Source organism: Papio anubis, chromosome X (assembly GCF_008728515.1).
Source record: "Papio anubis isolate 15944 chromosome X, Panubis1.0, whole genome shotgun sequence".
NCBI lineage: Eukaryota > Metazoa > Chordata > Mammalia > Primates > Cercopithecidae > Papio > Papio anubis.
Window position 1 is genome coordinate 45,730,054 of NC_044996.1, and position 12,707 is coordinate 45,742,760.

At 47.3% G+C, this 12,707-nt stretch overlaps 1 protein-coding gene across 4 annotated transcripts in view; it reads left to right on the top strand.

Annotated features, from left to right (window-relative positions):
* Positions 1-1,217: 1,217 nt before the first annotated feature.
* The window catches only part of TSC22D3 (TSC22 domain family member 3), a 63,892-nt gene continuing 52,402 nt past the window's right edge, over positions 1,218-12,707 (top strand). The window contains exons 1-2 of one of the 4 annotated variants that reach the window (XM_009198081.3): positions 1,218-1,317; positions 2,783-3,194. In XM_009198081.3, coding sequence (XP_009196345.1) covers positions 2,875-3,194 — 320 coding nt within the window. In that variant the 5' untranslated portion in view covers positions 1,218-1,317; positions 2,783-2,874. Of the gene's footprint in view, positions 1,318-2,306; positions 2,516-2,768; positions 3,195-12,707 lie in introns of those variants that run through there. The other 3 variants (XM_021932504.1, XM_009198080.2, XM_009198077.1) reach the window with 3 other exon arrangements.

The following is a 12,707-nucleotide window of genomic DNA, read 5'->3' on the forward strand; positions in this document are numbered from 1 at the left end:
CAAGGTTAGGCACAAAGATAAGAGGACTCAGGCAAATATAGAAATAAAAGTCCCAGCAGTTCACGAAACACAACTTAAATAAACATTTATGGATCTAATATATTTTGTTATAACGTTTAACATGAAATAATTATAAACAAGGGGAAAAACATAAACACTGTAATTAAAAAACAATTTAGTAGACTATAAGTATACACAATGCAGATGAAATTTCATATTCTACTACCTCCTCTGGCTTTTACCCAAGAACATTAAAAAAAAAAAAAAAAAGCGAAGAAGAAGAAAAAGGGAAATTAATACATCTAAAGGGTTTGCTTTTGAGAGGAGAAATAGAGACTCCTCAGCAGTCTGTTAGAACAAAAGGACCATACTCTCAGTTTTGCAGGTATGGTCAGTGACCCCCAGCACCTCTTTCACCTCTGACCTTGGGATCCTGTCAAGAGCTAGAGGTACAGCTTTTTTCTGACTTTCTGGCTGCTACAGCATAGAGACCACAACCCCACCTCCATTTTCCCCAAATTGCAGGGCACATATAGGACCCACGGGGCCTTGGGAATAAGAATTATAGTAGTTGGTCGCTCTTTGCTCTGAATCACAGGGCTGATGTTTGTGGTACCTGGAGGAAATTTCAAATCTATGGAAGTCCAATCTCCATAGATTTGGAGGGACTCAGGCCAAGTGAAGCTCCACTAGAAAAAAGGACGGCTCTGGCCCTGATTGGTGTTCCTGCCTATTAGCTGGAGCTCTCTTAGTGTAGGAGCGTGTTCCTGCCTATTAGCTTGGCCACGGAGCTCTCATTGTAGGAGCTCCGCCTCCTACGCTTCTTCCCTGCTGCTCTTAGAACCAACGCACCGTGGGTTCCACCAGGAGGCGCCTCTGGTGCCTCTCCGAGCTTCTGTGACGCAGGCAGAGACCGTTCAATGTCTTGGGCACTAGATGGCAGTATATACTGCCCTATTTCAAAGGCCGGACTTGTGAATGAAGGAGCCGATGGGGGGTGGGGAGTACTGACTGAAATGTAAGTCAGTTTTACGTGAAAACTGAACATCATGAAAAGTTTAATTTTTTCAGGCACTAATAATTATTTAATCCTATACATTTAAAGTATTCCAAGTCTCTGAGTCCTGAAACACCCTGGAAACCCACTTGCCCAGCCCGAACATCCCTCCATCTTACAGAGCTGGGGTACGCCCCTCAGGCCTGTGAACATGCAATCGCTACATCTATTGAAAGGGTAACGACAGACGGAGATCAACTAAGGTGGCAGGTGAGGTTCAGAAAAGGAGAAGGAGAGCAAATTTGGAGAAATAGGAGAAGGTAAGTGAAGTGAGGAAAAAGAGGGGTGCTGAAGTAAGAAATGAGGGGAAAATAAAATAAGGGAAATGGCGGGGGGGGGAGAGAAAAAGAGGAAAGGGGAGAAAGGGGAAATGGGGAAATAGAGAAAAGGAGAAAAGAAACAAGGAAAGAAAGGTAAAGGAATGGAAATGGGGGAGAAAGTAGAGGAAATGGGTAAGGAAAAAAAAAGAAAAGAGAAAAAAGAAGGGAAATAGTGAAATGAGCGGGAGCAGAAGAGCAGAGAGAAGGAAGGGGAGGTTTGAGGAAAGACGGCGAAGGGGCAGAGGGAAGCCGGGAAAGGGACTGCCTCTGAGGGGTTCAGGGAAGAGAGGACACAGCGAGCCGGGGAAAGGAGGTGACGATATCGTTAAGTAAGCAGAAAGAGACAGAAACTGAGGAGAGTTTGAGCGTGCTTCTGTGAGTTTTGTTTACGGCATTTATTGGGTACTCCTGATGTGTGCCTGGCACTCTCTCTCTACTGAGGCAACCGCTCTCCTTACACGCCGCCCCCCCTCAAAAAAGCGGGGGGGGGGGACGGTTGGAGGGCGGCGGTTTAAGGCTACAACACTTGGGGCTCTCGAGGGCGTCGTCTCTTCTGTAGGGGGACCCATTCGAGGTGAGACTAGAGACATTTGCCCTCACACTGAGCTCGAGCCCCGCGACACCAGGCCACTAGGGGGGCACGGCAGCCCGGGTGGGCTGCGTGCGTATTTCTGGCGGAGGATGCGCCATGAGCGCTGAAAGAGCCTGAACCGAAGCGTCCGGCTCGCCGAGAGAGTGAGAGCCGGGCCGGCTCCCAGGAGCGCGGGCGAGGGTGCGAGCGGCAGCGTGGGTGCCAGGGCACGAGGGTGCGGCGGGGCGGGGCGAGGGGTGGAGAGGCAGGATCCAGCCCGCTCGGGGCCCCCGCCAGCCCGCCGGAGAAGCGGCGGAGGAGCGTCCTCCGCCGGCCCCTCTAGGGTAATTTACATGCTGTCATATCCCAGTGCTGACTCTCGGGTGTGCAGATCGCTCACTAGCTCACTCGCTCTCAGCTCCTGCCACCGCTCAGCCGTCACAGCCCAGGGGAGCCCGAGAACCGGAGAGCCTGCAAACCGAGGAGGGAGGGAGCAAAGGAGGGAGGGAGCAAGGGCGCGCCCCGGCTCCCCCTCTGCCCTGCTGCCCGCCCTTCCTGCCTCCACAGGTCCGCCCCAATCTCCGCTCACACTTGGGAAACTTGGGACTGCGCTGGGGCCGCGTGTGGCACCTCAGGGGGACGGCCCTGGCCTCAAGAAGAGGGGGAGGAGAAGGAGGAAGAGGAGGAAGTGAGCCCGAAGGATCCGCTCAGAGCTGTTTGTCCAGCTGTTTCTATTCGCACCCGGAGCAGTACAGCCAGAAGGGGGCCGAGCCGAGGGTGGCTGGCTTTAGGCGCTAATTTCCAACTCTTTTCCTCACAGCTTGTCTTTTCTAGGCACCCTGGAGTCCCCTCAGGCCAGCCCGGCGGGCGCGCACCTGCCAGCCGCCCCTGACCTCGCAGGCCAGGCGACCTCCGAGCCTGAGAAGATGGCCCAGTCCAAGCTCGACTGCCGCTCACCTGTCGGCCTCGACTGCTGCAACTGCTGCCTGGACCTGGCCCACCGGAGCGGACTCCAGCGAGGCAACAGCGGGGAGAACAACAACCCGGGCAGCCCTACAGTGAGCAACTTTCGGCAGCTGCAGGAAAAGCTGGTCTTTGAGAACCTCAATACCGACAAGCTCAACAGCATAATGCGGCAGGATTCGCTAGAGCCGGTGCTGCGCGACCCCTGCTACCTGATCAACGAGGGCATCTGCAACCGCAACATCGACCAGACCATGCTCTCCATCCTGCTCTTCTTCCACAGGTGGGTGGCTCGGCACACGGCGGGAACTCAGTCCTTGCTCGCACCAGCCTCTGCTGCACCCTCACCTCTGACAAAAGGGGCAACTAGGAAGTTCACGAGGGTTACTGGGGAGGTCTGACTCACAGGCTGCAGTGACTGGACCTTGAGGTTGCCTGGAGTACCGCGGAGCTGAGGGGAGGCCTGGCAGGTGCAAGCCCTATTCTGAAAGGTGCCTGCAAAGGCTTTCTGATGGGGACGCTGGGCCCTAGAAGGTGGGCAGACACCAGATGGTTTGGAGGTAGCTGAAAGTACCCCCTCCTCAAATGGACACATTTCCGTAGCCCCTTTGGAGATTCTGCCATGGGGTCTCCTTGAGTTCCAAGTTCTACCCTTCTCCAAAGCCCATTTCTAAATGTGCAAACGCAGATTGAAACTGCAAGGGCTTTAAAATTACTGAGTGGCCCTGACTGACAGTGAGGGCAAGCAAAATGTCAAGACAAATTAAACTGCTGGTGGTGGGAGAGGGGGAGGGGAAAATTTTTAAAAATCAGAGACTTGTGAGAATTTCTTGAGCCTCTGGATGGGAGGGATTCGCCTCCTTCATGGATCACAGCCTTCAATTTCAAATGTAAGCTAAGCGCAACCCCAGAGAGCACCCTAGGACACCTTGAGTGCCTCAAGAACTATGTGTGGCAGGAGGGCGGATGAATCCATGTCGTTGCAAGCGTGTGTTGGGGTACGGGTCAAGCTTTCTAGAAATCCTGCTGGGGAGGCAAGGGGAGGACAAGGGAGGGAAAAACACAATGGGAAGACCCAAGGCGGCTGCTGTCCTTCAGTTTGAGACACCCTGGCAAGAACCAGTCTCTGGGAACAACTGAGGCAATTTAGAGGCAGGGCAGACAACATCAGGAAACCCAGCCATGGATTTAGTGTCCTTAGCGCCATCAGGATAGGGCACCAGCATGTGTGTGAGAGTGTATAAGGGAGGATTTATTCTTGCTCAACAACACAGGTTATGTAAAAGAAAGACATCGCCGCTATGGGAGACCTGGGTTGTAGCACAAGTTATGACTTCACCTGTTTGTATGAGCCTGAGCAAGTCGCCTGACCGCTCTAGTCTCTCTAAGGTTCCTTTTAGCTCTGAGATTCTAGGTTGTAGGCAAGTGATGTGCCCAAAGTGATAAGAAATTCTGAGCACCTACAAAATATTTGGAATGCAAGCAGGCTCAAATAGGAAATTTTAAAAGCAATCGAGAAAGGCAGGCGCTATCCTCACTTAATGCTAAGAGCAGGTTTGCCTCCCTTGCCCCAAGACAAATCCACCATCGCCTCCGCCTCAGCCCAGCCCCAGTGGTTCTGGGCAAGACAAGCAGGGCTGCTAACCTCGTTAGTGTTATTATAACAAGTCGTATTCCTCGGGAATTTTCGACACCATTGAAGCCCTTTCTCATCTATTGTTTCACTTTAGGCATCAAATTATCTCATTGTCTAAAATAAACCAGGCTGATTTTTTAAAAAATAATAAAATAAAATAAACCAGGCTGCGGACAGAAAGGTTTTGAGGGAATCTTCATTTCTGGTGAAAGATTACTACAAGTGTATTCAGCCCACAGATGCTGAAATCCTGCGGAGCGAAAGCCCTAACAGGCTCCTAAGGATCCCGCCTGTCTCTGTTGGAGAGTGGCAGCAGGGGAGGGATAGTAGAAAAACCTGGAAAGAGCACTTGTAGCATTTGCATTTGTTCAACTGGGAGAGAAAGTGCCACTCCAGGCTTTAGGAAAGTGTGAGAGGAGACGCTTCCTCTGGTTCTGGGCCTAGGAGGATCAAACCTGGGTGAGGGAAGTGTGAGGCTAAAAGCCTGAGATCAAAGTGTTTACTTGTGCCACACGTCGGGAGCATCCTGGTTGTTTGGGTTTCTGGAAAGGGAATACCTCCTTTGTCATCTACTCCACTAATACGAGTTTAGTGACCCTTGGTTTCTGGCAAAGCCTGGAAATGCTACAGGGTGGAGATGTAGGGGGGTGGCGTTATAGGTATTGGTTGAGGGAGAAGCACAAATTGTAGGAAAGATGTGTGTGAGCACCTTGTCTCCTTCGATCAGAGCAACTCACTCAGCGTTCAAAAACACTGAGGAGCGAACCAGCAAGCTCTCAGGCTTTGCTAAGGCTGGGGAGTAACAGGGTCCTGTGGTAACAGTCTTATAGTTCTAAGAGGACAAAGCAATCTCTTGCCTTTTTTTTTTTTTTTTTTTTTTTTTTCCTGAGATAGGGTCTCACTCTGTCACCTAGGCTGGAGTGCAGTTGCGTGATCACAGTTCACCGCAGCCTCAAACTCCTGGGCTCCATCAATCCTCCCACTTCAGCCTCCCAGATAGCTGGGACTACAGGCATATACCACCATACCCAGCTAATTTTTGTTTTTTTTGTTTTTTTGGTTTTTTTTTACAGAGACGGGATCTTGCCATGTTGCGCAGGCTTGTCTCGAACTCCTGGGCTCAAGCGATCCGCCCACCTCAGCCTCCCAAAGTGCGGGGATCACAGGCTTGAGCCACTGATCCCCTCTTGTTTTCCTTGACAACTGGGACCTTAGAGACTGGGGATTCTGAATTCGGTTTAGGTTTTGCCCAGTATGACATGCTCCATTAGCAAACTAGAAGACCATTATTGCTAGTCATGGGGCTTCTCCAATATGTGGGGTGGACAGCCTTCTCCTAAGTGGACATTTCCCTTGTTATTTCATTAAATTTCCTGGGTTTCTATCATCATACTTCAGTCATCGTTTTTACTTCTATTCAATTTAATGATTTGACATTTCAGGTTCCTGTTGGGTGCTTTTTTCCTTTGTCAACTTTCAAGGCCTCTCCTGCTGGAGAAGCTAGTCTCCCCACCCCTCCTCCTGCAGTCCATTCCTCTGCCAAGAGGCCTCCTATCTTCTTAGGAAGAAGGGGGCAGGGCACATTCTTGATTTACATCTGGTTTGTCTGCTTTGACCTGTCCCTGGCTCCCAGCTTCGTTCTTGGTTTCCTTGGAATACAAGAGTATAAGCAATTTGAGGGCAGGCCTGTATTTTACTTGCTTGGTTTTCCCTTGGCTTTTAGTTATACAGCCAATATTCAATAAAGGTTTCTTTAGTTGGATGACTACTTAAATATTGACATGGTCCCTTGTAAAGATTTTACAACTTTATCCTGTGCTAGAAAATTCTTATTCATGTTTAAAAGTTGTTTTCCTTCCTTTTAACCGCATGCAGTAACTCTCCTAGCCTGATGGAAGTCCTGATAGTATTGTGTATATACATATGAATCAGTGAGAATGGGCATGCAGCCTATCGTTATGTAAATGGTACCTGTACACCATTGGGTTGGGGAAGAAGTGTATTTTAAACACTATCCCTTTAATCTTGTATTATGTAACTAATAACCATAATAGATTAATAACTAACACTTCCTGGACATTCACAATGTATCTGCATAATCTTATTTAATATTTACATCAACTCTATGGAACGGGTACATTTATTTATTTATTTATTTATTTATTTATTTATTTATTTATTTTGAGACGGAGTCTTGCTCTGTTGCCCGGGCTGGAGTGCAGTGGCATGATCTCAGCTCACTGCAATCTCCACCTCCTGGGTTCAAGCAATTCTCCTGTCTCAGCCTCCTCAGTAGCTGGGACTACAGGCACATGCCACCACACTCGGCTAACTTTTGTATTTTTAGTAGAGATGGAGTTTCAACATATTAGTCAGGCTGGTCTCAAACTCCTGATCTCAAATGATCCACCAGCCTTGGCCTCCCAAAGTGCTGGGATTACAGGCGTGAGCCACTGCGCCGGACCAAATGGGTACTATTATCATGCATTTTCATTTTATAAAGAAGGAAATTGAGGCTTGGAAAAAATTAAGTATCTTGCCCAATGCATCACAATGAAGAGCAGAGCATGAATTGTCTATGAAGAAAGAATTGTTAAGAACACTCAGTAACTAAACTAATGCTAAAGAAATTCTTGGAACACTTCAGAATTGTCTATGAAGCAGAGGTAAATGTGAGCTCAGAACCTTTCAAAATGGTCAAAATGTCCTTATTAGGTAGGGAAACCAACCATCCCGGTCCTGGGATACAGACTGCCTATGCTCAAACTGGAACAGTCCTAGGGAAACTGGGATGGTTGGTCACCCTATTGTTAGGGGACTCCCCCTTGTCATTTGAATATGTTTCTAATACTGGAAAACTTAGGAGGGAGATAGAATATTTTGGGCAAACACAGAAGTTTCCAATTTAAACGTAGCACATGAAAAATCTTCCCAAGTTGACATTTGAAGAGCCTTCCTTAATTTTTCTGACCTGTAAGGTATAACAACCTGGAACGGGAGCTTTGGCAGTATTTGTTGTGATTGTTGTTGCTGTAACCTCAAATTTTTTTCTAAGATTTTACCCGAAACCTCTTAATCAGCTCTATTCTACCTTTGACCCCAGAGCATACCTGGCAAGTGTGATCTGAAATACTCTGAATCCGATTTCCCTTCCGGCTCTAAAAACCCTAGGATTCTACCTTTAAGCTTCTGATCTGGCCCCAGCTGGTTCCCACACATAAATGCTCAGAAAATGGTAAAAATAGCAAACATTTCTAATTGCTTTATGTGTGCTAATTCATTTAATACTCCTATTAATATAGTAACAAAGGGGAAGGATAAAGATTCGGAAATCAGGTTTTCAAGAAAAAATTGTGCAAAAATTATTTGTGCTTCTCTAAGTGAGTCTCAGAACAAGTAATTTCATAATGTATATTCCTGGACCTGGCTTCTGAGGTGGTGGCCACTCACACGGCATGATTTGAGTGGCTGCCTGCTGCAGTAAAGTGCCTAAGTTCATACTATTTAAGATTCAGTTCTCTGTCCATGTACCATCTAAAATTCCTCTCCCAGAGCACCGCTGGTATGTAGACCACACTGTGAGAAACCCTGTATTAGAGATTGCAACCCATTGTCAACTAATTTACCATTTGATTTTGAGGATGGAGTTACTTGCTGTAGAGCGGTTTTGGGTTTCTGTGTGGTTAAGCCTGTCATTCTTTGCCTTTGTGATTTTTGCTTTTGGTATCAAGCTTCAAAAGTCCTTTCATAGCCCAAAGTAATTTAAAATAACTATTTCCTGAGTGCCTAGTGGTCTGACAAAGAATAGGCATTCTTGGATTAAGGGACATTCTCCATTAAAAGCACAAATGCATTTGCAAACTTAACATTCATGGTTTGGATACTTCATGAGAACTCAGACTTGTAAGAAACTGTCTTTTTGCTGAGGCACAGATGTGAATCACATGTGTTAGGAGGCTAGTATGTGGGGACCAGTCCTTTCACCAATGAGTGAGCCTGGTGCCCTACCTCACATCTACTTGTGTGTGTGTGTGTGTGTGTGTGTGTGTGTGTGAAAGAGAAAGAGAGAGATGTATTATATGTATATATTGTACATAGTACATATATATATAGTGGTAAAATAGATATAACATAAAATTTGCCATTTTAACCATTTCTAAGTGTACGATTCAGTGGCATTAGGTACATTAACAATGTTCTGCAACCATTATCATTCCCAAAATGCTGTCATCATCCCAAACAAAAACTCTGTACCCATTAAACAATAACTCCCCGTTTCCCCATTTCCCCCTCCCACTACCCTCTGGTAACCTCCATTCTACTTTCCATCTCTATGGATTTGCCTATTTAGATATTTCAGAGAAATGAAATCATACAATATTTTATGTCTGGCTTCTTTCATTCAGTATGTTTTAAACTTCATCCATGTTGTAGCATGTATCAGTACTTCATTCTTTTTATGGCTGAATAAAATTCCATTGTATGGATATACCTCTTTGGCTTATCCATTCATCTGTCAGTGGACACTTAGGTTGCTTCCCTCTTTTGGCTATTATGAAGAATGCTGCTATGAACACTGGTGTACAAGTATCTGTTCAAGTCCCTGCTTTTAACTCTTTGGGGTATGTACCTAGATGTGGCATTGCCCAGCACCTACTTTTCAACACAATTTTGTGGTCTGCTTCTCGTAGTCCACACATACGTAGGAACCTGTCATAAAATGAGCAAATGTCTCAGGGCATTCCTTGAGGAGAATGCTCCCTCTCTAAGCCAGCTGCTGGTGCTACTGATTACAATGAAAAGAAAGCTACAAAGTTTAGCAAAGTGATGGTGCTACTTGGAAATAGACGTTTTATGGGAGAAATGACATGCTTTAGAGATTGCATCCATCAGCTGGAGACTGGTAAAAGTTTTAGTGTGTATCTCTCATGAATGGCCAAGGTCTAGTGTACCTTTTAAAAGAGTAACATGTGACACCATTACTTGCCATTAACTACTTTGTATGGATTTGTTTATCAGACCTCCAGTCATGGTGACAGCTCACTGGGAATAGGGTCCTGAGGGACTGGAATGTGGCAAAGCGAAGTTTGGAGGAGAGAGGTAGAGAGATGGAGCTGGAGTCCATGGAAGGCCTAGCTTGGGCTGTTACAGCATGGGGCCTGGACAGCATGAGAGTTCAAAAGATCTGTTTGGAAAGTTCATGCTCTTAAAGAAAGGTGGGAAGCACAGAGCTTGAATTTCATCTACTCCTCAGTTTTTGCCAGAAGTGGACTATTATTTACTGAGTCCACACCTCAGTAAATAATGCTTTCCAGGGTGACCTTAGTTTTCTTCCCTGCCTGAAGAGAAGGTTAACACTCCTGCTTATATTTGCACTTGCAGATAAACCAACAAACTCTCCATTTCAGGTAGAGGGTTGGCTCCTTTCCAGATCAGGTCCTGAAGACCAGGGAGTCTGGGTAAAATGGAGATGGATGTATCTGGCCAAGACTGCCAAGACCTCTAGGTATCCTGGGTGATGGAACTCTGCAGAATTCTTGCCCCCAACCGGTGGGTTGGTTGGGAGGAATGAGGTTGGCCATGTCTGCACCTAATGGTGGTGTTGCGCTGTTGGCTCATCGTGATTCTGCTCCTACCTGAACTTTCTCTTCTTCTTATGTAAGCCATCCCTAAAGATAACTATAAAGTCATAATCTGCCATGGCTGGCTGGGTTTACATAACCAATTGGTTGGTGTCGTGCAATAGCCTCTTGAGCCCTGGAAAAACCAATGTGCTAAGTTGAGACTAAAACATGGGTTCATTTGATGGGGTATTTTGTGTGCTCAGTGAACTCAAGGGAGAGCATTCCATGACCACAGGGGTCAGAAAGATGAAATTTCGTTTTAAATAAAGAGAGCAATAATGGCCCAGAACATACTGTGTTGTCCCAAAGTCTGCAATAATGGAACAAGGGTTAGGGCATTGCTGTAGTACCACAGCTTTGGCAGAGAAGGCCCTCCATAGAACCCCATGGGCTAGAAGGAACCCCATGAAGGCCAGAAGGCTAGATCCCAGTTTCAGGGCAACCTAGGTTTGATGAAGAGTCAGGTCAGGGAAAAAATATCTTTTGGAGACCACTGTCTACCATGCTGAAATCCAGCTTAACTAGAGTTGGAGAGGGGCTAAGATGCGATCTGTGAGAGCAGAAAACAAGCTTTTCTCAATGCTATTCCAGGCAGGAGGGAATTTTATCAGTAGGCAAGGTAAGTTCACTTGTACCTTCTAGCTGAAAATTCCTGCCCCAAAGTAGCTGTGGCCCTTCTGGAAACTGTGTAAGAGGCAGTAAGATCCCAGCCAGCACAGAAGACTGAATGGGAAGCTTCCCATTGTACAGACACTAGCCCAAGGGAAAACAAGAGCTGGAAGCAGGTTGGATCACTGATGACCCAGGCTCACCATTGGCCTTCCTCTCCTGGAAGCCACTTTCCTCAAATAGGTCCAGCCAGAAATCGGGCCCCTGCCTATGGACAGTGCACCACAGGGACCTTCCCCATCCTTCCTCGAAGGAAGACTTTACCCACAGAATAGCCTTGAGTATTCAACCCACTTCCTCTAATCTTCTCTTCAGGGGAGATGGAGAGCAGCTGTTCACAGCTTAGGGGTCTGGCCAGGATTCCCACTCTATGATATCTAGGCTGTTGATTGGCTAGAGCTATCCCTAAGGAAGAAGGGGGTGAGAAGTGAGAGGAAAGGAAGCAACTCCAGCAGCTCCTTCCTGGCTTACCCCACTCCCAAGACACCCCTCCTTCAGTGCTGCCGTTTAGCCTCACTCCCAGACTAGGCTGGGCCTAGGCCAGCCTGAGGGCCCTGACTCATAACTAGCATGTCTTATGTAACAGAGCCAGGTTACTGAGGCATCACACTTCTGCTTACTCAGTGGTAGGCTTCCCTGGGGGCAGGCATTTGGAAGCCTGCTGGGGGTCCAAGTCAAGCTCATCATACTTCCCAAGGAAAAGCCTACTCTCCCCAGTGTCAGGCAAGCAGTCTGCTCAGAGACAAATGCCAGGCCGCAAAGCCTGACCCGGCCCCACACTCAGCCTCCACACTCAGCAGTAAATGTAAGCAGACAGGCAAGCTGGAGTGGACTTAGTTTGGCTTGAGGCATGTTGGAGGTGACAGGAAGGAACCTACTATCACCTGATAATGCACTGCTAAAGAAACTACGTGGTGCATGGAAAGGCCCCAGAACAGGTCGCAGAAGTCCCTCTTCCTTTTGTATCTGCTTGTTGGTTCAGAAACTATTGGGTGGGCTGGGGTGGGGGGGGTGGGCTGGGGTGGGGGGAGTTGTGGGGGGTGGGGAGTGGAAACTCCAGGCTGACTGACACCAGGTGAAAGGGTTTACCGGAAGCTGGAGGGGGTTTACCGGAAGATGGAGGAGCTGTTTAAAGGAAGGCCTTTCAAGAGCCAATTTCCAGTCCATGCTCCATGAAGTCTCAAAATCCCCAGGTTGACCTGAATTCACAATGATTCTTAGCTCTCTGCCTGGCCTATTCAGAAAATTACATTACCGGCTTACTGGAACTGAGCCCCCAGTGAAGTCAGTATTGCCAGATTCTATGATAGATTTCTCTAATAACGAATGTGACTATCTACAGCACAGAATATCCCCATCAATCTAATATTCCACTAGCTCAAGGTTTGTGACTAAACCAATAGCTCCTCTTCTTCTCTTCCTTTGTCTTTGCCCCAGTCTGTCTCACATGTGTTGCCATCAGGTAAATGGCTCACAGGTCGTGAGTAGGTGGGGACACTGCTCTCCACTCCAAGAAAGAGAGGAGAAACAGGGAAACAAAGTCAAGAAGGTGGTGTGGGAATTACCAGCAGGCATGATTTGCATCCAAAGCTGAATCATAAGTTCTTGAACAAGCTTAAGACTACCATCTCAGGGCTCAGAAGAGCTTGGCACCCCTAGCCCCCCAGATCACAGAATCCAGTGAAAATTAGGGGACCTGAGATGCAGATGCAGAATTTTCCTTTGTGGGACTCCTCCCAGGCTTCCAGCCCCTTTCTTCTCCCTATCCCCTCTGCCCTTTTGGTTCATAGGCTGTAGCAGTAAAAAAGAAAAAGAAACAAAGAAAACAAAACAAAGAAATAAATAATAAGAAAAGAACTGCTCAGTT